This window comes from Taeniopygia guttata, chromosome 13, assembly GCF_048771995.1.
Source record: "Taeniopygia guttata chromosome 13, bTaeGut7.mat, whole genome shotgun sequence".
Taxonomy (NCBI): Eukaryota; Metazoa; Chordata; class Aves; order Passeriformes; family Estrildidae; genus Taeniopygia; species Taeniopygia guttata.
In genome coordinates, this window is record NC_133038.1 from 16,716,031 (window position 1) to 16,743,382 (window position 27,352).

Consider the following 27,352-nt stretch of genomic DNA (forward strand, 5'->3'; position numbering starts at 1 on the left):
GTGATTATTCATCCATGCAGACAGCTCCTCAGTCCTTCCACCAGATTGCTGCCAACCTCAGCTGCTTCGAGGCTCTCCAGGTGTTTGCACAGGATGATGAGAAACAACAACAGCTTACTGGAAATTATCTCTTTCTGAAGAAACTCCTTATCACTGTTAACTACTTGTTCTTCCCTCAGGTGCTGACATTTTATGTCTTCCTCTGAGCTGGGTTTTGATGTCCCTTTATTTTAGTTTATCTCCTTTCTGCTTGAAAGGAGATGTCCAGCAGAGGCCCTCGGAGCAGCCTGGCGTGTTTGGGGAGGGGATAATTCCCTGCTTGGCTGCCTGAGCAGCCGTGCAGCCCTCTGAGCCCTGGTGCTCAGGGCAGCTGTCTGTGGCCACCTGATGTCCCCGGGGAGCTGGGCCAGTGGCATCCCCTCCCTGAGGGTCCCCACAGGAGCTGAGGAACGCTCTCACTCTCGCAGCCGCTTCCCACCGAGGCTCGGCCCCTCGGTGCCACTGCGGGAGCCCTGAATAGATTTGAAAACTAATTTGCTGTTCAGAGCATCAATAGATGTACGTCACTTGTCCTTTCTGCTGCATTTAATGAGTTCCAAGGTACTGCAGCCAGTTCCAGAAGGCTGCCATCAAAGGATCTTGGCTTCCATCAGAATCCTCGTGCCCCTCAGCGCTCTGCACTTCTCACGTCTCACGTCTCTTATGAATTCAATGCAGAGCACATCGTATAATTTCTTGCAAACATCCTTTCAAGCCTGTCTCTCCTTTTTTACTGAATGCCTTGAACTCATGGGATGGCAGAGAGGAAGGGCTCTTCCTGCAGTGAGGTGGTGTTAGCTGGAGCCCAGGCGAAATGTGGGTCATGCTAAACGTCCTGTCACTGCTGCTCTCCACAGTCATGACTCCCTCAGTTATTCCCTCCCGGTGCTCACCATAACTGTTCCCTTCTGTTAACCATCCTGGAGCTGGCTTTGGGCATCGCAGTCTCAGCTGTCCCCGTGTGGGACAACACCTCCATGGGGGTGAGGAGGGCGGGGACGCACCAGTGCTGCCAGACTGACAGCCAGGGGACATGGGCACAGCCCTGCGTGGCAGTCCCAAGGGACAGGTCATTAATCCTTAGCTGCATCTCAGCATCTGCTGAGGTCAATAATTAGGGGCTGTTGTTTTGTATAACCCACCAGATAAACATGAGAATTGCCTTATTGAAGTGGACATGCAGGCCTGGCTGGCTGGAAAGGCCCTGTGGGGGGATTGCAGAGGAAGGAACACAAAACGCAGGTGCTAACGGTGTGCTGACATAGAAATGAGGCTTCCCAAGCCTTGAGCAGCTCAACCTGCCATACACGATGAACCACAAGAGTTCTTGGGTTTTATCTATTTCTGTCACTGCAACAGGGAGGGTTGGAGAGGGTTTCTGGGTGCTGGTCCATGCCTGGTGCAGCAGGGTGGCTGCTGCCAGCATCCCTCTGCTCAGAGGCTGCGCATGGGAGCCTGTGTGAGCTCCTCTGCATGTTCCTCCTCTCCTCCTGAAAGCAGGTTGTGTCATATTTCCATACATACTTTGCCATAAAAGCCCCTAAATATGATTTTAGTTTGTTTGCTTGTCTTGCAATGGGCAGAAACTCACCTGAGTTGTTTTCCAAATTAATACCCTGCTGCTTTTACTTAACAATGTGTTTTTCCAAACTGAGAACAGTAACGACTCTGAGATTTCTTTTTAAAAAATGCATTTTTTTTCTCAGGTACTTCATATTGAAATCGTCTTAATTTCAGTTCAGCTAGTGTGTGAAAACACACAGTGTGTCATTATTAGTCCCTGAAGGAATAAAGACAGATGGAGCCCAAAATGGAAGTGGCATTATGATTAATTGAAACCTTCTAGAGTGCAGTGGAGTCAGGGCTTGGTCCTACCCTGGCAGCACCTGGGGATCAATGCAGTTGGCATGAAGAGCTCAGGGGGAGACATGGAGATGTCACCTGGCAGAGGTGGCCCCGAGCTGTCCCCTCCTGGTGGGACGTGTGGCTGGAGGAGGGCAGGGCTGGCCCGGGTGTGTTTGGGGGACGGAGGGATGGTGTGGGGTCCTCGTGTGGCTGATGTCCCTGGGTTTTGAGCTGCTGTTTCTGCCTCAAGCCCCTGCAGCTGGGCACGATGGCTCCTGTGTCCCTGCACAGAGAGCTGAGCAGGCAGCAGGGGAACGTTTTGAAGCCTGCTCAAAAAAAATCAGGAATGTGGAAGTATGAGTGGCATGGGGTTTTGGGCTCTGCTCTGGGTTCCTGCTCCATGTGTGACCTGCAGAGTTTCCTCAGGTTTCCCATCCTTGCCTGGGAGAGGGAAGGCAATAATGAAGAAACACCAGGTGGTGTTATATGTGGTGGCTTCAGCATTGGTGGATATTTCTGGGGTCTGTAGCCACTGATGTTTACAGCATTTTCTGCTGGATAGGAGGAGAAAAAGGTGTTGAAGAAAGGAGAGTTCTCCATCATGTTTTGGGAGCCAGTCCTCCCTGTGCAAACTGGCTTTAATGCTCATGGTGGTGCTTTCATGGTCAGCAAGTCCTGAGCAGCTCTGGAGCTGGGGAGATGCACAAGTGAAGGCAAAGCTGCTCTGCAAAGGCAAACTGGGATCTGTTCTGGAGCTATGTCAGCTCTCTGGAGAGAGCATGAAGGGGGTGGCCAAGGGCAGTGGATTCCCAGTTTCCCACCTGGTGCTCACTGTTGGTCTGGCCTCTGTGTCCAGGCTGTGCTGCCATGGCCCATGTGCCAAAGAGAGGTCTGTGGGTGCCTCCCCCTGAGGCAGCTGACTGGGGCTGAGTGCTGAGAGTATTTTAAGGGAGGATTTGGTGTGGGAAATTGAAATTGGCTGTGGAGATGATGGTTTAAAGTATGGATGTGGCTGGGGGCCCATGGCTGTGTGTGCTCAGCAGGTGTTTGGGCACTGAACTGCTCTTGCTGGGGCAAACTGGATAACAAATGACATCCATGGGTCCCTCAGCTGGGAAGAAGGTACAGGGACATCTAGATGCAGCCAGGACAGTCTTTTCACAGGCACCAGCACCCCTTCCTGTGGTGCAGTAGCAGCCCTCCCACTTAAGAAGGTGATTGGGACCTTGCTAATTATCCTGATGAGTGGGAGCACTGCTGGAAATGAGCTGATCCTGCAGATCTGTGGGGAGTGAGCTAATTCCTGGGACATCATACCCAGCGCCTCACCAAACATCCCGTGTTCGCTCACTCTGACAAGTGCAGTTTGATTTTTGTTATCCCTGAGCCCCCCTAGGATGGCAGCAAGTTTGCTGAGGTGGATTTTGTACAGGGAGGAAGGCTCTGTAGCTGAGCTCTTTCTGCAGGAGCTGGCCAGAAGTCGTGGAGAGATACTATAAGGCTGCTGTGGATTTTCTTTTCTTTCCCTGGGGACTCTGGGGATTGCAGGTCAGCGGATTGTGGATTAGCAGATCAGGAATTAGAAATGCTTTTTTCATTCTTATGTTACACACTAATGAACTGACAAATTTAATTTCTTTAAATCCGGCTATTTCAGCTGGAATTGGCGAAGTCGTCTTCTGTCTCTTCTGGTACCTTGAGAATGGCTGAATCCTGATCTCTCTGGGGTCACATCATCCACATTCATTTCTTTGTCTTTAGCCTGTGGCTGTTCCAGGAGTGCAGAGTGCTCTCCAGCAGAGTGTCTGGGCACTGCCAGGGGCTGTGGCTCTCTGCAGCCACATTTGCCTTGCCAGCACAAGGAGGGGAGCTCAGCCCCAGGGAGCCAGGCTGGCACCAGCCTGGGGGCTCAGCGTGGGTGTCTGAGGCCAGTGGTAGCAGCTCAGGAATGTCTACCAGGCAGACACCCTGTCAAACCCTGCGGTTCTGCCGAGTGTCTCCATGGCTCAGCACAGAGTGTCTGCCCAGCTCCAGGTGCGAGGTGTGCTTGGCTTACATCTGGAATCAGAATATCCTGAGTTTAAGGGACTCACTGGGATCATCCAGTCCAGCTCCTGGCCCTGCCCAGCCCCCCCAGCAATCCCCCTGTGCATCCCTGGTGCCCAAAGGCTCCTGCAGCTCTGGCAGCCCCGGGCCGTGCCCATTCCCTGGGCAGCCTGGGCAGTGCCAGCACCTCTGGGGGAAGAACCTTTCCCTGGTGTCCATCCCAAAGCTCCCCCTGCAGCCGTTCCCTCCTTCCCTGAGCTCTGCCCTCGGCTCCTGTGCTGCAGCTGAACCAGCCCGGTGCCCTCAGCCCCGCTCGGGTGGGGCTGCAGAGCCTTCCCCAGCCCGGCCCCTCCTCTGGACACTCGGGAGCAGCTCTGGGTCTCTGATGCTGTGGCACCCAAAACTGTCTCAGAACTCAAGGTGAGACCACTCCAATGCAGAACAAAGCAGGACAATCCCCTCCCTTGCCTGGCTGGTGATGCTGGGCCTGATGCCCCGCAAAAAGGACAAAAGAAAAATCATATAGATTTTTTTTTTTCCCTTGGGCTCATTCCTGTGAACAAAGCTGAGCTTTTCCCCTGCTCTTTGCATCTCTCAGTGGGATGGGTCCTGTTCCTTGGGCAGCCCCTCCACTGTCACAGGCTGGGATTTGGATGACACTGGTGGCTCTGCAGTGGGCTCTGTGTGCCTCTCCTCCACCTGCACTGTTCTCCAGGTCTGAGGCAGCACCTCCCTGCCCAAAGCCTGTGCCAGGGACAGCAGAGAGCAGAAAAAGGCATTTCTGCTGCTCAAAGCCTAACGGGCTGCGCTGTAGGACCCTGTCAGCGGGGGAAGAGCAGATCCATCATTACCCAGAGCTTTCAATGAGGACTAAACCAAACGGCCCTGGCTCTCCAGAGCAGGCTTTATTCCTGCATTCTGTGATGTGAAAGTGGGTCTGAAAGGCGGCCAGGAGCCCCGGCAGAGCCCGGGCCGGGTCCTGCGGCAGAGCCGCTCCCGCTGCGGGCAGGAGCACAGCCCGGCCATCCCTCACTGCCCGCTGATGAACCGCTCTGGGCTGTGCCCGTCAGATCTTGATTAACAATTAGCGTGATGGAACCGGGAAATAGATCTCGTTCCTCGCCCCGAGCCGACAGGTGAGGATGGATATATGTTGCCTGGTTGATTGCTGTGCCTTGTTAGAGCCTATTTAGGATTGATTGAAAAGCAGAGGCTTTATGTGAGGAGAGACCTTTAATCTCCTGGCAGAACCAAGTGTGTTTCCCATCAGGAAGCGTTCCTTCTCTGCTGCTTATCTCTAACCCCGCTTTAAACCTGAGCCTGGCGGAGACCAAAAGAAAGGCAGGATTAAAACAAAAATAATTGGGATCGCTGGCTTCCGTGGGCAGTCTGAACCCGTTATTCCTACTTATCAGCTAGTTATTCCTTTATAACTCTTGCAAGAGACAATTCAGCAGTGGCAGCATCTCCTTGATGAAAAGCACTCCAATGAAATAACCATGGCAACAGTTGCTGAGGGCTGGCATGGCGAGGGATGGAGATGTGCTCTCCAAAGGATTCTAGTCCCAACTGCCCTGACAAACAGCCCTGCCGAGCACCAGGAGGGGATGTATGGACAGCTCTGTGTGCTGGCTGTTGTCCTGGCAGGGTCCCAGCTGTGCTGGGCATGCAGGCTGCCCCACTGGACCCAGTTACAAGTCACATTTTGCTAACTATGGGCATCTTCCCCTCCAAGGGGAAAGGGAACTCATAACCTGAAAGCTGAGTGGGAATCATGAGAACACTCAATCAGGAAGGAAAGGCCAAGGAGGGGACCTCAGGGAGGGACACCACCTGTGATCCCAAAGCCACAGACGATTTCCCAAGGTTTGGATGCCCTGGGAAAGGCTGTGTCTCTCTGCTACTGGTGCCAGAGACTGGTATCAATAATAAACACTTGGCATGTCTAATTTCAGAGCAGCTTCTTTTTAAACCCATGCTAAGACTGTGTTTGATGCTCTCAGGAGAGGTGACAGAGGCCACGTGGTGTTGCATGTGGAGGAGTTTGGGCATTTGCCTTGAAGAGTTGGCCCTTGGTGCATGGAGGAGCCAGCAGAGCCTGGACTGAGCCTGGAGAGTTTGTGCCAAGGGTCCCTTCACCCCTGGCTCATGCCCCACCCCACCCAGGGGTCTTCTAAGTGCTCACTGTTAGGACCACCCTTGTCCTACTGCTCTTCAAATGCTCTGGTCATAATCCTGGCTGGGGAGCAAGCATCCCATGGGATGAAGGCCTCTCAAGTAGCTTTGTGGGCATGGTGGTATTTTTGTTAGGCACTAGTCTCTCATTGTTGTCTTCCGTAATTGGACATTTATAAGCCTGAAAAAGTAAAAGAAGGAACATTCGCCAGAAGAACAGAGGAGCCTGCTGAAAAGCAGCATTTGTACAGATTTCTAGAAAAGGGCTGTAAATACTCCACCTCTGCTTAATAATAATAATAGGCAGACTAAGTATCTCTAAAAATATAAAATAACATGGGCCTATTTGGAATAGTCAACATCCTTATCAGCCTGCTGCCATCTCTGCAAACCAGTTTCACTAGAGATTCTGGGCATGATTTTCAATGGCTCAGAGCAGCTGTAGCTTCTTTGACTTCAGTGAAAAGTCTGAGTGCTTGGCACGGTGGCAAACCAAGCCTCTTCCTTTCTGCTTCAAATTGGGGCTTGATTCTAAGTGAGATGAATTTTCTCCTCCTGATAATTCTGTGCATCTGAAGTGATTACAGCTCCGCGTGAGTGCTCTTTTAGGAGATTTCAATGCAGCGTTTTCTTCCGTCTTAAAAAGGTTCCTTCAAGCCTTATGATGCTGGAGAAGGGAGGGGAAAAAATAAATCCTGGTGGAAGCCGTTACATCTTCCTATGCAGATGAGAGATTAAAACTTGTATTTTTATAAAACACTCACGGGGGCTAAATCGGAAAAGTTCTGTTGAGGCGAGCGGGTTTTGGCTGGTGGGAACGTGCTGCTAAATTCTTATCTGCCGATGGGGAGGCAGAGCAGGGAGTGGTATTATTTGGAGTTCTTAGAGAGTGAGCTTTAATGTTTGCTTAACTCCACTAAAAATAGACGCCACCCTCTTTTCCTAATAGGCGGCATTTGTCACACTTGATTCATTTCCTCTCCCAAACTGAGCTCCTTTATGAATATTCATCTCTACTCCCCAGGAATCTGCCTGTCCTCAGGAGTTGTACTCGCCGTGACGATGGGGTCGGGCTCCGGGGCTCCCGAGTACCTGTCCCGGTGCAGCATCACCGCTGCCATCAGCAGCTCCCATCGATTCCTGCTCCTCCTGAGCCCTGACTGCCGTTATCCCTCTCCATGAGACCCTCAGCGAGGCTCCCGATCCTGTTGTCATAGCAGCGCTGCAGCCAAGTCTCCGCGGCTGCTAATTGTGTGATGGGAGGATCACTTTGGCAGTTTTTCTAGTGGGGATTAGGCCAAAAGGTCCCTTCTGAGCTGTGGTGAATGCGGCTTCCTTCAGAAGACACTAAAACTTGGTAGTTAGAGGGGATTTCTGGCGAGGGAGGGAGAGCAGTCCTCACAGAGCTCTTCCATTCGTGTTGGAAAGGATGGATAAATATAATTGCCTGGCAAAAGATTTACAATAGTACAGCCAGGATGAAAACAATCCCCCCTGCTGGCTGGACAATACCCTCACCTACAGATAGGTCCAAAAGTCAATCGAACTGTTCCATCTCAACCCCCAAAATGTATGGTTCACCCCACACCTGTAACCCTCCCCTGAAACATCAAGTGTCTGTAACCCCATTAGCACAAGTCCTGTTCCAACCCACCTTGAAGCCCCCTGACAAGGGGTCTCCGAGGGGCCAGACGCTCTGTTGGAACTCCCCCCTCTTGGATCTTCCCCCCTCTTAGAACTTCCCCCCTCTCCTAGAGCATCCTCTCTTCCCTTTGTCTCTCCTCTCCCCCATCACCTCAGGCCTGGCAGCTCCAAGCAAGACCTTTCACCATCCCCAATAAACCATATATTCTAAGAGCAGCCTTCAGAGATCTCTCATCTCCATTCATCAAAGCCGTCCTGGAGCACAGCCGTCCCTACAATTTGTGCTCTGCCACTGCTTAAAGCAGGAGGAAGCCAACCAGAAATGCCAAAGGAGGATGTAAAACGGTTGATTCCCTAGTAAGGAAGTCTGTCAGTGCCTCAGACCTTCTAATCTTGGGGAGTGCAGTGTGGAAGGTCCCTGCTTCTGTCATTTGCAGAAGCAGGGGTCAGTTCCTACTTGTTCCTCTGGTGCTGTTGCTCAGCACCACCCAGGAGATTTTCAGCCATGTGCTAGAAGAGTTTTATAGGGATTGCTCTGGTGTTGTGGGTGAGAAATGTGCACAGCAGAAGGAATGATCTCAGCACACCTTTGCCCCTCAAGCCCAGGAGCGCTGCGTGGCAGCCATGGTTGGTTAAAGAGGGCACAGGAGGCAGAGGGATGTTTGCTGCTCGACCCTGAGGAGTGATTTATCAGCCAGGATGCTCTTGTTAACTGGTAGGACCTGTGCAAGGCTCAGCATCGCTGTCCTGGCATGGAACACAGCACAGGGGTTTGCCTGGAGCTGGAGGGCCAGTGGCTGTGTCATCCCCAGGGATGGTGGCTCATCTGTGGGCTCGCTGCTGGCTCAGCATGGAGGCAGGAAGGGCTGCAAACAATTCACTGTTCCCACGTGCCAGGGGATGGGGATCAGCTGTGCTTGCTCCCAGGGCTCTACTCTTGGGATGCAGAGAGCATATTTGTCCCCTCTCGCTGGGTTTATTCCACAGTTCTGGAATGTAGCCAGGGTAATCCGTGACCTAAACGTGGGCATGAGTGGTGTTCTTAGAGAATGAAAAGAGAAAAAATAAATCCTCACCCACCTCAATCTCTCTTCCCAAATTAAAAACTCCCCTGGCCAAGCCCTGCAAATGAGTTTTTGTTGTTTGTGCAGTGAGGAGCCAGGTTTTTAAAGGCTGGCATTCAATTTTACAGCCGTTTATTACAGGCATGAATAATTGCTGGCACAGTGCTACCACTGCTGTTGTTTGCTCTTAAGGTTGGGCCAATTACATATGTAAGCCCTTGATTTACAAGCAAAAGCAGAACTAAAGTAGCTTTGTGGCCTACATTTCAAGAATGAGTGATGTGTCCATGGTCAGCTGTGGATTCCCAAATTTGTGCTGTGAAACACAGAGGTCCATGGCCATAAATGTGTGGCCCAGATTGTCCAAGGCATCCTGTGGCATGGGCTGTCAGAGCACAGCATGAAGGACATAAACAGGGAGCAGTGAGTGAGGCCTGGGAATGTGCCCAGATTCATCCCATGGCAGGAATGCTGAAAGATTGTGCTGCATTTGGGGAATTCACAGTGAACACACAGAAAAGAGAGGGAATTGGAACTGAACATAATGGTTCTGCAAGATGGACTTAAACCAAGCCTGCCCAAGTCCTGCTTCCCAACATGAGAACTGATCTGTCTCAGCTCCTCTGTGCAGTCAGCCTCCTGGGAGAGGAGAATCCCAGAATCCCAGAATGGTTTGGGTCAGAAGGGACCCTGAAGCCCATCCCATTCCACCCCCTGCCACAGCAGGGACACCTTCCACTAACCCAGCCTGCTCCAAGCCCCAGTGTCCAGCCTGGCCTGGGACACTTTGAGGGATCCAGGGCTAGCCACAGCTTCTCTGGGCAGAAGGTTCTCATTTTCTTCCCAATATCCCATCTAACCCTGCCCCTGTCATATGAACCCATTCCCCTTGTCCTATGACTCGAGGCCCTCGTCCAAAGTCCCTCTCCAGTTCTCCTGGAGCCCTCTAGGCAGTGGAAGGGGTTCTGAGGTTTCCTCAGAGCATTCCATTCTCCACTCCACCTCTATCTCCAGAGCAGAGGTGAACCCACAGAATAGCTGCTGTCCACTGTGGAATTTAAAAATGGCTGACTGGGATCAAGCAGAGGATTTTTTCTTGCATTTGCACAATAGACAGAGAATGGGAAGGAGGTAGGTCAGTGTGATGGCTGTTCTCCATGGGGTGATGATTTCCAGACATCACCCACAACTCCTGTGACCTGGACTCTGTATTGCCAGTGTGGGGAAGGTGTCACCGTGCTGTGCTGGTGCCTCTGGTGCCATCAGCCGTGGGGCGAGGTGGGAGCCAGCCCAGCGTGAGGGAGGGTGAGGAGCTGTGTCGGTGTCCTTGCTGCTGGGGAGCAGGAAGGGCAGGGTGTGAGCAGGGGCAGGAGCAGGCAGGATGTTTGTGGGCGCTGATGTCACTGCCACAAATCAGTCCTGGATGTTGTCATCGGGAGGCAGCGGCAGCTCGGCTTGGGAAGAGGCCAGCGTGTCCCACGCCAGGGGCTGGCCAGAGGAGCAGGAGGCACTCATCTCCTCACTCATCACACAGCAGGTGGCTTCTCAGCCCCCTCCTGCACGGTTTGTGTGGTCAGCTGGAGGCCGTGGCCACCTCCCTGGGCTCAGTCTGAGTCCTGCTGATGGACATGCTCTGCCCCAGCTCAGCACAGGCTGCTCCCTGTGACATGGAGTCACAGACATTCATCTGGGAATTGGTGCAGGACCAGTGATTTCTGCAGTGGTTTCCTGGAGCTTCTGAAGGCAGAGGCAGCACCAGGTCCCCACAGGGCTGGCAGACGCCGTGGTGTGCCCTCTGGCCCTGGCAGACCCCGTGGCAGCAGAGCCATGGGGAGGCACAGCCAGATTTGTTTACGAGGCTGCAGTCAGCCTGGCTTTTACACCCCGGCAATTACTGGCAAGCCCTGGCTCCTCCTGCGCCTTCGCAGCACATGTGTGAACTCCTGGTTGTGTCACCTCCCCGTCCTCTCCTAGCGGAGTCTAGCAGTGGGAAGTGATCATCACAACTCACATTTGCCTGGCGTATGTCTTTCCACAGTTCCAGAGTGTGGAATGAATTGAACCCGCTTCCTCCTTCACCTTCAAGCTGTTCCTGGAGCAGGCAGCTCAGCTTCCACAACCACGCTCAGCTCTCGGAGCTTTCTTCTGCCCTTCTCTCCTGCCTGGCACAACCTGCCTGGATGCTCCCCCTTGCAGAGATGTTGTTCATCTCACGATCTTTGGCCTTTTCCTAACCCTTCCCTTGCCAGGCTGAGGCTTTCTGTCCACTCTCTCCTCCACTGTGGCAAAGGAGGGCTTTTTGTCTTTGCCTTCAGGGTCATTAAATCTTAATTAGCACGTTGGATTTCTTTGTCAAGGTATCTGCTCTCTCCATCCATCAGTGATGTAGGGCACGCTGCTGACATTCTCTTCCTCCTGCATAATTATCTTATTCCACTGCATCTTTTGTGCAGAATCTTCCCTTCTGGAAGTGCTTCTCTCCCTTCTCCCACTCTTCCTGAGCACCCAGTTCTGCTCTGGTACCTGCCATGGCCTTGTTTCTTACACTTGCATATGAATCCTTTGAGTTATTCCTGTATTTTACTAACTACCTTCATCATTTTGGCTCTTTGAGAGCTTGATTCAGTCATTTGTAGGTGTTTCCTTCACCTTCTCTCAGAAGATGGGATCTGTGTCACCCAGCTTCAGTGCTCCTACAGGAGTGTCCACCTGAGCTGGCTATCCAGCCAGGGACAGGGAATCCTCCAGCTGGCAAATCATTCCAGCTAAGGCAGGAGTCAAAGGCCACCCCATCTCCCACTAGACAAATCATCTTTTCGGCTCGCTGCTGCTGAATTTGAATTCCTCAGATGCTTTTCAGAACAGATGCAGCCCCCTTTAGAGTGACCCTAAAGCTCTGGGCAGTGGATTTGCCTCTCTGGGTTAACCAGGGCAAGTCCCATGGAAAAACAGACACAGGGTCTCCAGGGACATGCAGACCACAGGTCACGACATGTTACTGAGGGAGCCCAGGCAGCTTTTATGGGCTGGATGTCTTAATTGTAGCTGTCTGATGTTAAAAGAGATTAATCTGACACTTGGAAAGGTTTGGGGAAGTGTTTTCTTCTTCATTTGTATTTAGGAAATGTAAAGGTATATAGTGAATGTTTAAAATCCAACAGCAAGAGTAATAACAGTAATTATAGGTGGGCACAATTTTCTTTTATCTTTTAACTGAAGCTGCTAGAAAGAATGACTGCTGTGTTGATACTTGGCAGGAACACTGATGTGAGTACCCACTTGTTTCTGAAGAACGCTGTGGGATTTTTAATGACCATCAGCAGCACAACCTTGATTTTTAAATGTCATCCTAAATGTAGCAGTTACAGCCTCCTCTGCCGTGGCATGTGGGTGGGTGAGTAGGGATGAATCAGAAAGCAGAAAGAATTGCTGGTGCTTTCTGTAGCTCCCAAGTTTTCCTCGAGGGCTTCCCACCTGGGAACTGGCTGGAATTATCTGTGGGTTATGTTGCAGTCCCTGGTCCCGTGGCATCTCCTACTGTTGCTCTCCCCTCTATTAATCCATAATTAAGTCACTTGATGTAGAAGGAGTTAATCAGGTTTCTTCAGGAGCTGGTATTCCACAGGATATCCTCTCTGTTTATCAAAACAAGATAAATGAAAAAAAAGGTTTCCTAGCTTTTGCGGATGCAGTTTTCTATTTTCCCTCTGGCTGGAAACATTCCCCAGGCTTCACTTTTGGAGCTGAAATCTATGCTTGGCATTTGCAAGATGGTGATTTGCTTTTGTAAATGGAGCAAAGTCTTGGTACTGAGTCATGACTCAGTGAAACAAACCTACTTTTATCGACTAAAACGATTCTAATAGCACCATTAAACCCGCTGGGACCGGCAAGAGCCAGGGTGACACGGCGGTGGGGTGGGTCCAGCATCTTGCCTGGCCTGCCAAGGAGCGGGATGAGGCTCGGGAGCCGCGAGGGGATGGATGGGTGTTCAGCAGCATCCCTCCGTGCCGCCGTGGTACCCGGGCTGCTGCGGGGCGGTGGGAGCTGCCCGGGGACGGCAGGAGCTGAGCAGATGGCAGGGTTAAAATAGGACAGAGCTGCGCCGAGCTGCTGCTGCAGGGGAGAGGAGTGAAATGCCTGTTCTCACACTTCGCTCGGTGGCTCGGGAAGAGCTGCGGAGTGCCTGCGCTCCGCTGGCATTCCCAGCAGGAACGCGCCAGGCAAAGGCTTCCTCGGGTTTTTGATATTATTAGCACTTGTCTTAAAGAAAAATCAGCTCAAATGAGCAAGCAAACAAATAAAGCGGGTAACAATGGAAGGGTTCAGCCTCGGGCCCCCTTTAGCATCTCTGGGGATGATTAGTGGGATGTGTCACATCGGCACCGCAGAGCAGGAGCGTTCCGAGCGAGGCCCGTGTGGTGCTTTCAGACAGCTTTTTGCAGTGTTTTCATCTCACCTAAGGCGTGTGAACAGGTTTGGTTGAAATATCCGAGAGATTTGGTGTGCCTGGAATGATGCCCAGAGTGATTCAGCACGCTCGGGGGGAGAATTGTGTGCAAAGCTGTCCCACGGCGGGGTCTGAGGGGCTTGTCGGGGGTCCTGCAGCAGCAAAGGGCTGGGAAGGACCTTGGCTGCTCTGCCACCATCCTGGAGCACTCCAGATCTGGAGCCGGGAGGGTGGAGGCGTGCGGAGAACAGGGATGTGAGGAAGAGGAGGAGCAGGGAGGCAGGAGCCAACACTCACACTCACACCCTGAGGCGGCTGCCAACGCTCCTGGGAGCACTTCAGTCTCCCCATCTATAAATCAAGGGGTGCTTTAAAGGCTCTGTGATGAAAAACATGGGATGAGCTCGAGGCCGTGGTATTAATCCTGCACTATTGTTCTTGTTTCTTGCTGTGTTGGGATTTTTTAAAAAAGAAATCAACACAATTTTTGAGGGCTCTGGCTAAAATGGCACATAAATAAATGAGACTTCTGCTCACACTTGGAGAGCATCTCCTCATTTTTATTAATGTAGCCTCTGATGAAACATAGCCCATCCCCCAGCACCAATCCCTGTCTGACCTACAGTAAATATCAGGCTCTCAGGAATCCATGGGGAGTGTTTTGTTAAGTGTGGCACACAGAGTCATAATGTTGATTTACCCTCAGAAACAAAGCATCAGTTTGGGTTGTTGAGCACTGGGGGGATTTCCTGGGTTGCCTTTCTCCATGCACTGTGGAGCACTTGCCTGTACCTATGTGAAAGGATCAATCATTCACCATGAGAGGGCTCATGCTACTCCTGTGACCACTGCAGGTGGGACACGAGTCACTTAGTCCAGCCCTTGTGTCACAGAGGGGTGACAAACCCTCAGAGTGCCCTGCACAGCCCATCCCTCACCATCAGAACAGACTAACCTTGATGGTGTTGACATGGGGTTGGGGTTAGGGTTAGGAAATCGTCGTTAAAATCCCCAAAGCTTTGCTTTTTATCTATTTTAAAATTTATTTTTATAAAATAGTCTGTGGAGTGTTGATTAAACCCATAGAAGCTGAGCTGTGAGCTCAGGCTCTTGAAGCTGCCTCTGCTCCTTGCCCTGGTGCAAATTCCCCCTGGAGCAGCCCAGTGAGGGTCAGGGAAGGCACTGCTGTCCTTGGAGCCAGGGGTTCATGCTGGCACTGAAATACAGCTCAGAGCTGGCAAAGCCAAGGGTTGGAGAAGAGAAGGGCTCTGGGGGTGTCCTTGGAGGCCTCACTCCTGCTGGGGCAGTGAGATTCCTGCCTGGCCTTGCTTTGGGGCTGTCTGTGATCTCCTATCTGGTTTTGTGGGACCATTTTTTCCTACGGCTATAAATAGAGCCAGTCAGTTTGTTGTTTGTGTGTGCTCAGTAGAACAATCTGGTGTGATTGGTTTTGTTCTGGCACCTGAGGTTTTACTGCCAGAGTTGGTATTCAGTCTAATCTGCTCCCTAGAGAGGGGAGGAAGAGGAGGGGACTCAACTCAGTTCCTGTGTTCCCATTGCTTTCTCTGTGCTTTGGGCAACCCCTTGATTTTGCTGACTCACACAAGTGCCCCAGCTCCTGCATCCCACACCTGGAATGCTGGGTCCCAGCTGCAGGGGCTTTCTGCAGCCCTGCAAGGTGTCTTACTGCAGCAGATTTGTTATTCTGTATTTTTATTTAATTACTTTCTTTTACAGCTCTTTGTATAAATCTAATTATCCATCTGTTATGCTGTGTTGGGGTATCACAGCTCCTCAGATTTTTTCCTGTTCTAAACACATAACTTACCCTGCCTGGGCTCAGGTGAGCTGGGTCTCCTCCCTGCCAGGCTTCCAGTGGGTCCAGGGCTCCCAGTGGCTCCTGCCCACACCAAGCTCTGCACTTCCAGCTCAGCACAGTGACTGCAAAGGGCCCGGAGCTCGCACAAGGTAATTCCCACTTCCACGGTGTGCCGGGCTCCCAGTCAAACCCAATGTCACTCTGCTCCCAGGGAGCCCTCTTGCTTTCAGAGGGGATGCTGGGGGGAGAAGCTCACCCCTCTCTTGCCTGGGACACAGATATGTGCTTGGAAGCCAAGCCAAGGTTCCCCCAGCTTTTCCCAGGTCCCTGCCATGCTGTTCCTGCATCTCTGGGATGATTCATGCTCCCAGCTTTGAGTATCACATCAGCCCATCAGAATCACAGAGCCACGTACTCAGTTCCTATTTCTTCTCTGCAGTTCTGTTCTCCTCTTAGCAACAAATACTCCATAACCTAATTGCTCATTACAGGCCGTGCTGTGTCCCTGTAATCCAGGATGTCACAGCAGCCGTGGTGCTCTCCCAGGGACGCTGCTGCTCCTCCACCACGGCGGCAGCGCCTGGCTCGGCAGAAAGTGAGAAGGCAGCATTGCATTGAAGTGGAGATTTTCATCTTCTTGGGGATTTTTTTATATCTCTCCTATATTCTCGGGTTTTGAACATCTAACATCTCTTTCATGCTTCACATCTTTCATATGAAATTGTTGTATTGTGTTGCCTATTGAAACCTAGTTTTCCTTTTGTCAGGTTTTCCCCCCTCACCCCTGCTTTCTTCTCTGCTGTATTTTGATCGGTGTAACGACTTAGGGCTCCATTTTTCTGGGTGGTTTTTAATCTCCTTAAGTTGTATCTCTGAATGCCTTTGTCTGTGATAAACTCAGGTCTGAGCTGGTTCTTGGAGAAGAGGATTTTTAGGCCAGTTCTGTTGCATGTGGCCCCTGGGGTGACTGTGCCTCATCCCTCCTCCTTCTCCCTCCGATAGTCACAGGCAGTCTTGGTGGCATTGGGGTAATTTTATTATCCTGGATCTCATATTGTGCATGCAAATGTCCTTTTCCATAGCTTGGGACTGTGGAAAGCGTCAGTTAAATGTGCATTTTGTAAGGGATTCACCACCCTGTGCTTAAGTGTCATTTACTGGCAGAGCCAGGGGGTCATTTTGGAGGGCAAGGAGGCTGTAAGGCTGTTGATACAGAGTTGTCCCAGTTATCCTCCTCTTAGGAAGGAAGCTAGGAAGTTTGGAAGGAGATGTGGATACCTGGGAAGTCATGGATTCAGAGCCATCTGGCTCACTGCAGCTGCTCCATGGTCATTTCCCACAGGGATAGTTCATAGCCAGAGCCTGGAATGCAGAAGGAAGCCGTGTTCTCCTTCTGTGTCGCTTCTCACTTGAATTGTTTTAATTCTTTTATTTTTTTTTATTCTTAAACCTGCAATCTGAAATTCAGTCATGGAAATATTAACGAGCTGCTGATCACCCTGCCTCTCTTTTCTGCCCTTGTTCAGTCTCAGATTTACAGCTTTAGTTCAGGATGGAATTACTGACACTGTAATGATCTGGTTTATCTCTCTATCTATTATTTGTCAAATAATTTTAACATGACTGTGCTTACAAGAGCTGTCAGAAATCCTCCAAACACTGAGAAGGATGGAGAAGTCACCGGCCTTTTCAAGTGTGACCCTGGTTGTGTTGCTTTGTTTTCAGGGCTCACGGAAATGGCCTTTTCCATTGCCTGTCAAACTGTGACCCAGGTGTGAGGGTTTGAGAGCCCCAGGAGCCAGGCAAGGCACATTTCAGTCCTGTTGGTTTCACTCTTGTTTTCTCCATTAACAGATTTCTGACTGAAAAGCAGAGAGGGGAAGGGAAAGAGGGGGAGGGCAAGGTAAGCAATGCTGCCTTGCTGCCTGTTTCTGATCCTCAGGTTACAGCGCAAGCTAAATAGACTACACTAAATTTTTTAGGCTTTTTCACAGCCTTACAGACTTTGATCCCCAGCTTTGATTTCCCAGGCGGCACCGCAGAGCCTGGTTCTGAGCAGAAAAGAGACCCATTAAGCTCTGTCTAGCCCGGTGATTATCATGCCTTCCACCAGCACCGGGCCTTTCATCCCAGCTCAGCTCCCTGTGCCTGGGGCGATGCCAGGGCAGGGGGAGCCTGTGCCAGCACCCAGCCGGGGGCAGCCCCTCCATCCCACTCCCTTCCACACCCCTGCTTGCTCCTTCCCCACCTGGCTTCAGCAGGATGCCCAGGAGAGGAGGAGGTCACCCATTCTTTCCCAAGGTCTCATGCAGTTTCTGCAACAAACCGGCCATGAAATAAATATTCTGTGTGTGTCCTTGTCAGAGCAGTAGAGATGAGGGCATTTGCCTGTCTGCCCTGCTCTGTGCCTCCAAGTCCCTGGGTCCCTCTGCACCACTTGGCTTGCTTTTTTTTTTTTTTTTAATTTAAATCTAATTTTGCTGCCTTATTGTAAGTTCCCACCTAACTCCAGAGCTGCTGTCGCCTCAGGGCTGTGTTGCTGCTTTTCAGTCTTCCCACACCCATTGCATGTGCAGTCTGCAAAAACTTTGAGAAGTCTCTCCTAAATTTGTGCACTTGGGGTCGTCCTAGGAGGAGTGGAACGAGAATTTCTCTTAGCAGAGAGTACTCTTGAAAAACCCCTTTGTCTGCAAAGTGGGAACTGCCAGGAGTGAAAATGCACAGAATGTGGGCAGCATGGCCGGGAGGAGCTCAGATGTGCAGCGAGGGCCACATCTAGAGGGGCTTGTGTTGAATTCCTGCAGCCTGTGGCTGTTCCTCACCCGGGATAGGGGTTGGTTAATCTCATCAGTGCAGCACACCCAAACCTGTGCCATCACTGCAGTATTATGGGATGTCACCATAGGCTGGCCCAGCCCTGGCCCAGCCTCAGACTCCCATTTCAGTGAATTTTGTTGCAGATGCCACCATCCTGTCTCCATTAACAGATTAGCACGGCTGAATTTCCCATGTGAGCGCTCCACAGTCTGTCTCATTGTGTTTATTTTGTTCAGGATGCTTTTCCCTGGGCTTGACAGTATAATTTGTACAGGTCTCTGCTGAGTTTTCCAAACCTTCAAACAAGCTTTTTTGTTAGTTTGAAGCCAGGACCATTGATAGCAGAGGCAGAGCAACAGGAGCACTGAGAAGTGAGCGGCACACCCACCAGCCAGGAAGGCTCCCTCACCTCCGCAGCTGCTCCTTGGCAAAAGCTCCATGGTTCAGAGATTTTAATTAGATCAAATCCTCCAGGTGACCAGCCAAGTATTAAAGGCATACCAATTTCTCAGTTGTGTCTCTTGCTGTAAGAGTTTTTATTATTTATTTTAGAGAGATGTGACAAAAGAGCTTGGATATCCCAAATATGCTGTTCTCCTTGAATGGCACCAGGAGGTCTCCAGCCCAAGGGATTGTCCTTTCAGTGCATTTCTACTCAGCAAAGTGCCTTCCTGCAAGCTGCTTCTGCACTTGTCTAGTCTCCATTGTCCAGAGGGACTTGCACGTGAGCCCAGAGAGACTTGCACATGAAATGGGATCAGATTTTTGGACCACGTGCTGTTGGGGTCAAGGCTGTGGCTGCAGGTTTGGCTGGAGCTGAATGAGAGCCCCAGCTGTGGGCTGAGGGAAATGGCTTTGGGCTCAGGAGTGGCCTGGGGACAGCTGAAGTTTTAGGGCTTGTGCTGTTTGCCTCTGTTGACTCCCCAAATCAGTGCCCAGCCCATTCAGAGATGCCATCGAAGGATCATTGCACAATGCATTGGGGTGGAAAATCACATCCTGGTTTTGCAGGAGGACACCCTTCTGCACCTCCTGGCATGGGGGAGTTGGGGATGGACTCCTCATGGTGGATGTGTCAGGTCCCACCTGACCCAGGCACTGCAGAAGCTGGTTTGCTTCCAGGGATGCTGCAGGGCTGGTACATGGGGGTCTGAGAATTGTGCTGCAAAAATCTCATCTGCAGGAGGATCTTGGAGCTCCTGGGTTTGTTCTTTCTCCCTCCTGGCCTGTCTGGGTAGGTCACAGATGCCCCCACAGAGTGCCTGTGCCATAGCTGTGCCTGATGCCTGCCGCAGCAAGCGGGTGAGGAGGGAGAAATCAAAGGTGCCTTTCAGCAAAGGCCCTTTTCCTGCCCTGAGGTCAGCCTGGGAAGTCAGGCATTGCCAGCTGGGAAGTCCCACACTAGATTTGCTCTGAGCAATGGTTTTAATGCCAAGCTGCTCCTTGCCCAGCTCCATTTGTCTCTGGTTTTGTTTCCTTATGACCCCGCCTGCCTCTGTGTCTCTAATTTCACGGAGGGGCTGGGCCGTGGCTGCTGCAGCCGCTGCAGGAGCTGCTGGTGCTCCAGCAGGGCCATGACCTTCATCTGGCTCGGTGCCACTGCTGCTGCAGAGCCCAGCAAAGGCTGGGATCAGGGATCAGACTGTGGCTGGCACACTGTGCCCTGACTGTGACACCCTGCCAAGGAGGGAGCCTGGAGGGTCTGATGGCTCCACCACCTTCCAGGATGCGTTAGAAGTGGGCTTGCAACGTGTCCACGTGGATGGTCTGTGTGTGTGTCTGTCTGTCCCGGGCAGCTGCTGACATCCTGACCTGAGGTTTCACCCTGTCCTGGCAGGCAGGAGGGTGGAATTATCCACAGTAGTTCTTGGAGAGGAGCTCTTGTTGTGAGAGGTGTGTGGGTGATCAGCACACTCACAGCAAGTGAGGAGAGGGAAGCAAGAACTGGAATATGAAGGCTGTTCAGGAGTGGATGTGATGTGGAGTGAGAGGATTCACGGAACCAGGGAGCCACAGGAGAGGGCTCCTTGCTAGAGGATGCCAGGTGGGATGGGGAGTGTGCTGCTGCCTTCATTTCAGGTGTGTTTGAAATGGCTGCAGGGTTTGTACCTTCTCCATAGCCATGAGCCAACATTGGTGAGAGCTGGGGGATTTTGTTTTGGGATCAGGCTGTATTGACTCTTGTTCATGTCCACTGTGGGGTGGAAATAGAATTAAATAGAACCAATGAAGTTGGAAAATCCCTCCCAGACCATCAAGTCCAAGCTGTGCCTGATTCCCACCTTGTCCCCAGCCCAGAGCACTCAGTGCCCCTTCCAGCCCTTCCTTGGACACCTCCAGGGATGGGCACTCCAAACCTCCCTGAGCAGCTCCTCCCAATCCCTGAGCCCCCTTTCCATGGGGAAATTCCTGCTGCTGCCCACCCTGAGCTGCCCTGGCCCAGCCTGAGGCCGTTCCCTCTCCTCCTGTCCCTGTTCCCTGGGGCAGAGCCCGACCCCCCGGCTGTCCCCTCCTGTCAGGAGCTGTGCAGAGCCACAAGGTCCCCCCTGAGCCTCCTTTTCTCCAGGCTGAGCCCCTTCCCAGCTCCCTCAGCCTCTCCGGGGGCTCCAGCCCCTTCCCAGCTCCGTTCCCTGCCCTGGACACGCTCCAGCCCCTCAGTGTCCTTCTGGCCATGAGGGGCCAGAACTGGGCACAGCCCTCAGGGGCCTCAGCAGGGCCAGCACAGGGGACAGGCCCTGCCCTGGTCCTGCTGCCACCCCAGTGCTGGTACAAGCCAGACCAGGGTGTCTCCCAGCTTGCCCTGCCCCACTCTGTTGGTGACCTGCCTTTTGCTTTCATCCCTGCAGCAACCCCAAAGTGCAGATCGAAGCCATTGAGGGGGGTGCCCTGCAGAAGCTCCTGGTTATCCTGGCCACAGAACAGCCCCTGGCCGTCAGGAAGAAGGTAAGAGCAAAGCTGGGTTTGTGCTGAGCTCCGTGTAAACACCCTCAGGACATCTGGAGGGTGTGGGACGCCTGCTGCCGCCCAGGCTGGGTGGGCTTCACTCCCAGGGGTGCAGAAGGGGGGCTCTGGGTACCAGGGCACCTCAGCAGCACCGGTGCACTCCCCTGGCTGTGGGTGTCCCCCCAGTGCCAGCAGTGGCTCTGCCAGCCTGCAGGGACAGCACGGTGCCACAGATCCTGGGGGGCACAGGCGAGGGTCCCCACGGCAGCAGAGCCATCACAGGCTGACAAACACGGGAGCTGACGTTTGGAGGAACTAATTGCTGCAGCCAGCCCCGTGTCCTGCCTTTGGCAGAGGCTTTGGAGCAAGGAGCAGCACCGAGAGCCCCAAGCCAAATGTGCAGCGCTGTCCATCGGGCTGGGGGCTTCTTCACCCCCTCCCTCCCTCCCTGTTGTATTCCCTGGAGCATGAGATCCCATTACCTTCACTTTAGTGTGTGATGCCACCTCTGGAACACCACCTGGCTGCTCCCAAAACTCCAGCCCTGTTTTCCACAGGGGCCTCCTGCATGAGGGGTCCAGCAGGGTGGGGGGACCACTGGCTCTTCCTTTCACCTGTAATGAGCTCCCTAAAATATGTTCCCTTTAACCCTGGTAAGAGTCCTCCAGCAAGTGAAAGGCACAGGAGAAAGCTGTGGAATCCCATTGCATTTGGCCATGGAGGTGAGGAGATCCCACGGGCTGATCCATGCTCAGAAACTCCTTCCAGGAGCGCCTGTGGCTCAGCCCAGAGCTCCTTTTGGAGTGGGGAGGGATGGCTGGGCATGCCAGGCTCGCACACATTGCTGTGAACCAGAGGAGCTCTTTCCAGTGACCTGAGTGCATGGTGCTGGCAGAAATGAGAGGGGTGGGCTCAGTATTGTCCACGTTCACACACAGCTGTAAGGGACCCTCCAGGGGTTGAAGCCTCTTTTCCAGGAGGACAGAGGTGTTAGTTCGCAGTTCCCGTGCTGTGTGCAGTGTCCTGTGTCTCAGACAGGTTCCCAAGGCCGGGCTGTGCCCCGGCCCGTTCCTCACAGGGCAGCAGCCCCGGGCTCCCGCTCCGGTGGTTTTTCCACCGCGCTGCTCATAGCCCTGCACGGCAGCGAGGCCAAGAGTGCATTTCCTCTGGCCCACCGTTCAAAAGGGAGACAGCAGCACCGCAAATTCACCAGCAGCAAGGCGGAAAATGGAAAATAGAAGCGAAGGGGAGCGGGGAGACGCGGCTGTCAGCTCGGATCAGGCGGCGGGCCCGGCCCCAGGGCGCTGCCCCGGCCGTGCCCGCGCTGCAGAGCCGGTCTGGGACAGCGGCGTGGGGCGGGCCCGAGCTGCCCCTCACAGCACCTGGGACAGCGGCGCGGGGCGGGCCCCGAGCTGCCCCTCACAGCACCTGGGACAGCGGCGTGGGGCGGGCCCGAGCTGCCCCTCACAGCACCGACCTGGGCCGGCCCCGAGCTGCCCCTCACAGCACCTGAGGCACCACAGTGCTGGGCTGGCCCCGAGCTGCCCCTCACAGCACCGACCTGGGCCGGCCCCGAGCTGCCCCTCACAGCACCTGGGACAGCGGCGTGGGGCCGGCCCGAGCTGCCCCTCACAGCACCTGAGGCACCGCGGCGCTGGGCTGGCCCCGAGCTGCCCCCTCATGAGGCACCGCGGTGCTGGGCCGGCCCCGAGCTGCCCCTTCATGGGGCACTGTTGTGCTGGGCTGGCCCCGAGCTGCCCCTCACAGCACCGACCTGGGCTCGGGGTACTGCGGTGCTGGGCTGGCCCCGAGCTGCCCCTCACAGCACCGACCTGGGCCGGCCCCGAGCTGCCCCTCACAGCCCCTGAGGCACCGCAGTGCTGGGCTGGCCCGAGCTGTCCCCTCACAGCACCGACCTGGGCTCGGGGCACCGCGGCGCTGGGCTCTGGCTGTGCGCGGGGCTGCACCCTGACAGGGCCTGGGCCGGGCTGGGGGACATCATGGCCTTGTCCTCACACTGTGGGGGTGTGGGGACATCACCCCTGGCATCCAAATCACCTCGTAGGGATGAGGCTCTGCCAGCGGCGCTGGACACTCCTCACCCCATCCCATGGCCGGACTCTGTGCCTTGTGGGGGTGAACAGGGAGGAGTGATGGGTGGGTCTGTCAGGGGCTGGCCACAGGCCACAATGACAGCCTAGATAACTGCTTGGATGGAAGTACCCAAGATTTGGCAGCCTTGCAGTGCTGGGGAGGATTGGGATTGCAAACAGGACTGCTGGAGATGTCCCTCAGCAAGGAGAGGCTGGGATGCATTTTCCATGGAGCTCTGCGCAGGTGGGCTGGAGCGTGAATGTCCCCATGGGGTGCCATCAAGAGGGGCTGTGCTACATGGGGAGGCCATGGCCACCATGCTGATTGCCCTCTCTCTCCACCAGGCTCTCTTCGCTTTGTCCTCCATGCTGAGGCACTTCCCCTATGCCCAGCAGCAGTTCCTCAAGCTGGGTGGCCTCCAGGTGCTCAGGAGCCTCTTCCGGCAGAAGGGGATGGAGCCCCTCCATGTCCGTGTGGTGACACTGCTCTACGACCTCATCATGGAGAAGGTGAGAGCTGGGGTGGCACCTGGCCAGGCACTCCCCACCTTCACCCCCAAACCCAGCCAGGCCTCAACAGCCTCACAGGATGAGGATGAGGAGAAGCCAGCCCAGCATCAGTGGGGATGAGTCCCCTTCAGCCCCTTGGCCAACACTACATGAGTGCCTGGGGGAACCCAGAGGAGCGGAAACCTTTGTTTGCCTTCAAGTCACTGCCACATTTCCTCCCGAGGATGTCTGAACAGCAGGACAGTGAGGACATGAGTAGGGAATGCTGGCCCTGGGCTGTGGTGTCCAGCCAAGGCCAAGGGACAGGCCAGCTCTGCTGTGTCCCTGCCTGCCAGAGAGACCTTTGCCTGCTGCACATCCCTTGCTGGAGCCCAGCCTGCCACGTTCCATGTTTTATTTTCAAATACCCTGGATTACTGCTCTAAGTGTCAGTTTAAAGCCTGTCTTTCCTTGCCATGGCTTGTTGTTCAGTCTGTGCATTTCCCTGACTCCAGAGAATGGGAATTAAATCCACTCTGGCTCAGTTTATGGCCAATTTGCCCTGCGGATTATGGCTGCTCTAATACCTGGGTTGCAGGCACGGCAGAGCAGCACCTCTCTGTTAAATCAGTTATTTTCCAGGAGACTTTGTAAAGGTGCAAATTATTTTAGCAGGTCTGAAATCTTATCAGGTGCTACCTCTAACATGACCCTGTCAGCTCCATGGGAAAAGAGCAGACAAGGGCATTCTGACTCAAACTATTCTCATTTGATCCTGCTGCCCATTTCCCAGCTCTCCCCTCCAGCAGCCCCATCTGTTCTTACCTCCGTGGGTCTGGGGCAGGCACAGCCTGGCAGATTCTCGGGTTTCTGTTAAAACAACAATTTTTAGCTGTTCTTTGGATTGGGAATGCTGTACCCTGGGTGCTGAGGTGTTGCTCTGAGCTGAGGTGGCAGGTTTGGGATGGGCTGGGTGACTGTCAGATGGATTGGTTTGGAATCATAAAGCACCCTGGCAGCTCTCAGTGCAAAATTGAGCGAGTCACTGGTGCTCTGAACAGCTCCTCCTGCCACATTCCTTCCTTTTCACCCCGAATCCTGCCTGCACTTCAGCAGGCAGCTCTCAAGAGGACCAGGAGCGGGGAGGTCTCCCTGGTGTTGTCCTTCCTTGTCCCTGTCTGGAAATTTCATGCTATCAACAGCCTCTCTGCCACCTGAGCCCCAAAGGGCTCACAGGATGATGGGGGGAGTTTCCCTTCCTCCCCCTGGCCCCCATGCCCCTCTGGGCTGGTCTGTCTCGCTGTAAGAGATCCAGCCCTCTGCAGAATTTCAGTACTGGGGTTTTCTGGACCAGGCTGGGAGGGGAAGGTCTGGCTGTGGCTGGAGGAGACTGAGATCCCCATCTCTGGGAGGATGATGTTCATTAGGTGCTAAAGGCACCTGTCAGCAGGAAAAAGCTTCAGGCCAAAGACTACAAGTCCTGCTGAGCTTCCTGCCCCTGAGTCCCCTCTCAGGTTGTGTGACACAGAAACCCCCAGTCCCTGGGGATTTTCCAGGGTGGACAAACAGCCCCTGTGGCCAGGGAGCCAGGACACAACCTCGGTCTGGTCTGCTGTGGCAAGTCCCCGTCCACGGCAGGTGGTACAGGACATGCATCCTCCTCTACTGTGTCACCTCCTGGGAGCAGTTCCTCTCTGACAGGGACATTAATCTGTGTTCCACCACTTCCACAGATGCTGCTTGAGGACTCCCAGCACGGAGAGCAGATGGAGGAGAAGATCCAGCAGTACCAGCAGGTCAGGCTGGTGCCGGCGGTGGTGGAGCAGGGCTGGTGTGCCCTGGTGCCCAACCTGCTGGCCATGCCCGAGCACGACACCCGCGAGAAGGTCCTCAAGCTGGTGGGGGTCCTGGTGGCCTTCTGCAGGGAGCACTACCGGGGGGACCCCGCCCTGGGCTCCGCCCTCAGCCTCCTGCGCAGCGAGTACGAGGAGCTGGCGGCCGAGGAGCAGAGGGAAGGCGACAAGGACGGCTACTTCGGGGAGCTCCTGGGCTCTGTAAACACCATCATCCAGGAACTGAGGTGAAACTGGGGGTTCTGTCCAATTCCAGGGAACTCAGGGTGACAGCAAGTTTGGGTGGCACTGGTGCAGGCACACTTTGGAATAAAATGCTGGACTAAGCGAGATCTCAGCACTGTGTGCCAACGTTGTTATTAAAATATATTGGGCTGTGGGGAATGTCTTGTTTTCATGGCATACTGCTGGAAGAGTGGAGGAGCACAGTGGAGGGAACAAGCTGGGGGCTCAGCTGGGGAATTTGGGAGTTGCAGAAAGGGAACAAGCGGTGTCCCTGTGGGGGCTGTGCTTGTGTCACTCCCAGGAGGGGATGTTTGAATCCCTGCACTTCCTCCAGGCCTGGCAGAGCCCAGCTGGTCCCTTCCATCCCCCAGCCCTTGCAGGGCTCTGCCACCACCAGGGATGGGCACAAGTGCCACCAGATCCATCCCCCTCTGTGACCCTGCAAGCACCGGGCTTTGTGCTCAACTGTTTGTGGCTCCCTTGTACAGTGTATCATTTGTCACTGTTAAGTAGCAGGGCTGATTATAACGGTCGATTCTTTTTTGATCTTTCTCTTTTTGGGGTTTCAGGCTGTTTTGCTGGCATTAATTTTTTTTCCCCTATTTTTATCTAAAATGCATTTCCTAGCCAGCCTTGCCAAGGCTTTGCTTTGTACGTTTAAAAAAAAAATATATATCTGATAGTAACAGCCAGGACAAGGATGGGAAGGGGTTTTTCTGCTGGAAACCTGAACCTCTGGAGTGATGCCAGGCCAATCAGGGATCCAGCAGAACTGGAGGGGATCAGCACAGGGATTTCTCAGGCCCTGCCTAGTTTTGTCACTGTGTCACAGCTGGATTTAAGGTGGGGATTGTGTAACACTTCCTTAGGGAATGAGCCAAGGAGAAAACCACTAGCAGCCCTCCCTGTCCAACCCCAAAGCCAAAACTCCACTCACTCTTCCTAAAAGTCTTAAACCTGGCAAGTTTTTGAACAGGGGCTCACTGGGGATGCCTGTGCTGGCCCTGGGGATGGAAAGGTGCCTATGGGCTTCCAGGGCAGCTCAGGGGGGAGCAAGTGGTGGCTCTTGGTCAGTGCCACTCCGTGCCAGCCCTAGGATGGCCCTTGTGGCCTGGGATGCCATCAGGAAGTGCTGGTCCGGTGACCCCCCCGGGCTGTTTCCCGCACACGGGCAGAGTGACACAGCCAAGCATGAGCAGCACTCAAAGGAGGCCAAAAAATGATAACAAATAACGATTTCCTGGCAGTGCTGCTCCTGAGGCACTGGGCCCTGGCAGGGCACTGCTGGGACAGAGGCTGTGTGAGGCCCTGGGCAGTGCTGGTGTCAGGGACCCCACACCCACACCCTGTGTCCCCCTGCCCAAAGGGCTCCAGGCTCTGCAGGAGGGTTGGTCTGCAGGAGCCCAAGGAAGGGTGGCCAGGGGGAACCCCTGGACTGTGGCCACCTCCCCTCTGCAGCTCCTGCAGGTCTCGGGGGTCGTGTCCAAACACTGGCAGTGTGGCTGGGCAGTGGCACAGGGAGGTGGTGACAGCAATGGAACCTCGGAGGGCACCAAGAGCTGCACCATGGGCAGCCGTGGCCAAGGCTCAGCCTTGGGGGCTGCAGCCAAAGTGGGGCATTCTTCTGCCGTGTGCATGGCCATGTGTCCCCAGAAGGTGACAGGGAAGTGCAGGCGAGCCCTGGGCTGCTTTCCCTGCCACAGATGCCACCCAGGCTGGTGTCCCCACTAATGACAGCTCTGTGTCCCAAACAGTGCTGCTGGTCCGCAGCCTGGGGTAATGACAAGGCTGCTGCTCCAGCAGGGACAAGGTCAGGGCCAGGGCTGAGCCAGTCCAGCCCCAGCCCCTGT

General features: G+C 53.9%; 1 protein-coding gene across 6 annotated transcripts in view; it reads left to right on the forward strand.

Moving 5' to 3' along the window:
* The window catches only part of SIL1 (SIL1 nucleotide exchange factor), a 98,257-nt gene extending 72,643 nt beyond the window's left edge, over positions 1-25,614 (forward strand). For all 6 annotated transcript variants that reach the window (XM_030283959.4, XM_030283955.4, XM_030283954.4 and 3 more), the window contains 3 exons: positions 20,746-20,842; positions 23,281-23,445; positions 25,158-25,614. In XM_030283959.4, the coding sequence (XP_030139819.4) occupies positions 20,746-20,842; positions 23,281-23,445; positions 25,158-25,508 (613 nt within the window). In that variant the 3' untranslated portion in view covers positions 25,509-25,614. The remainder of the gene's footprint in view (positions 1-20,745; positions 20,843-23,280; positions 23,446-25,157) is intronic.
* The last annotated feature ends 1,738 nt before the right edge of the window (positions 25,615-27,352 follow it).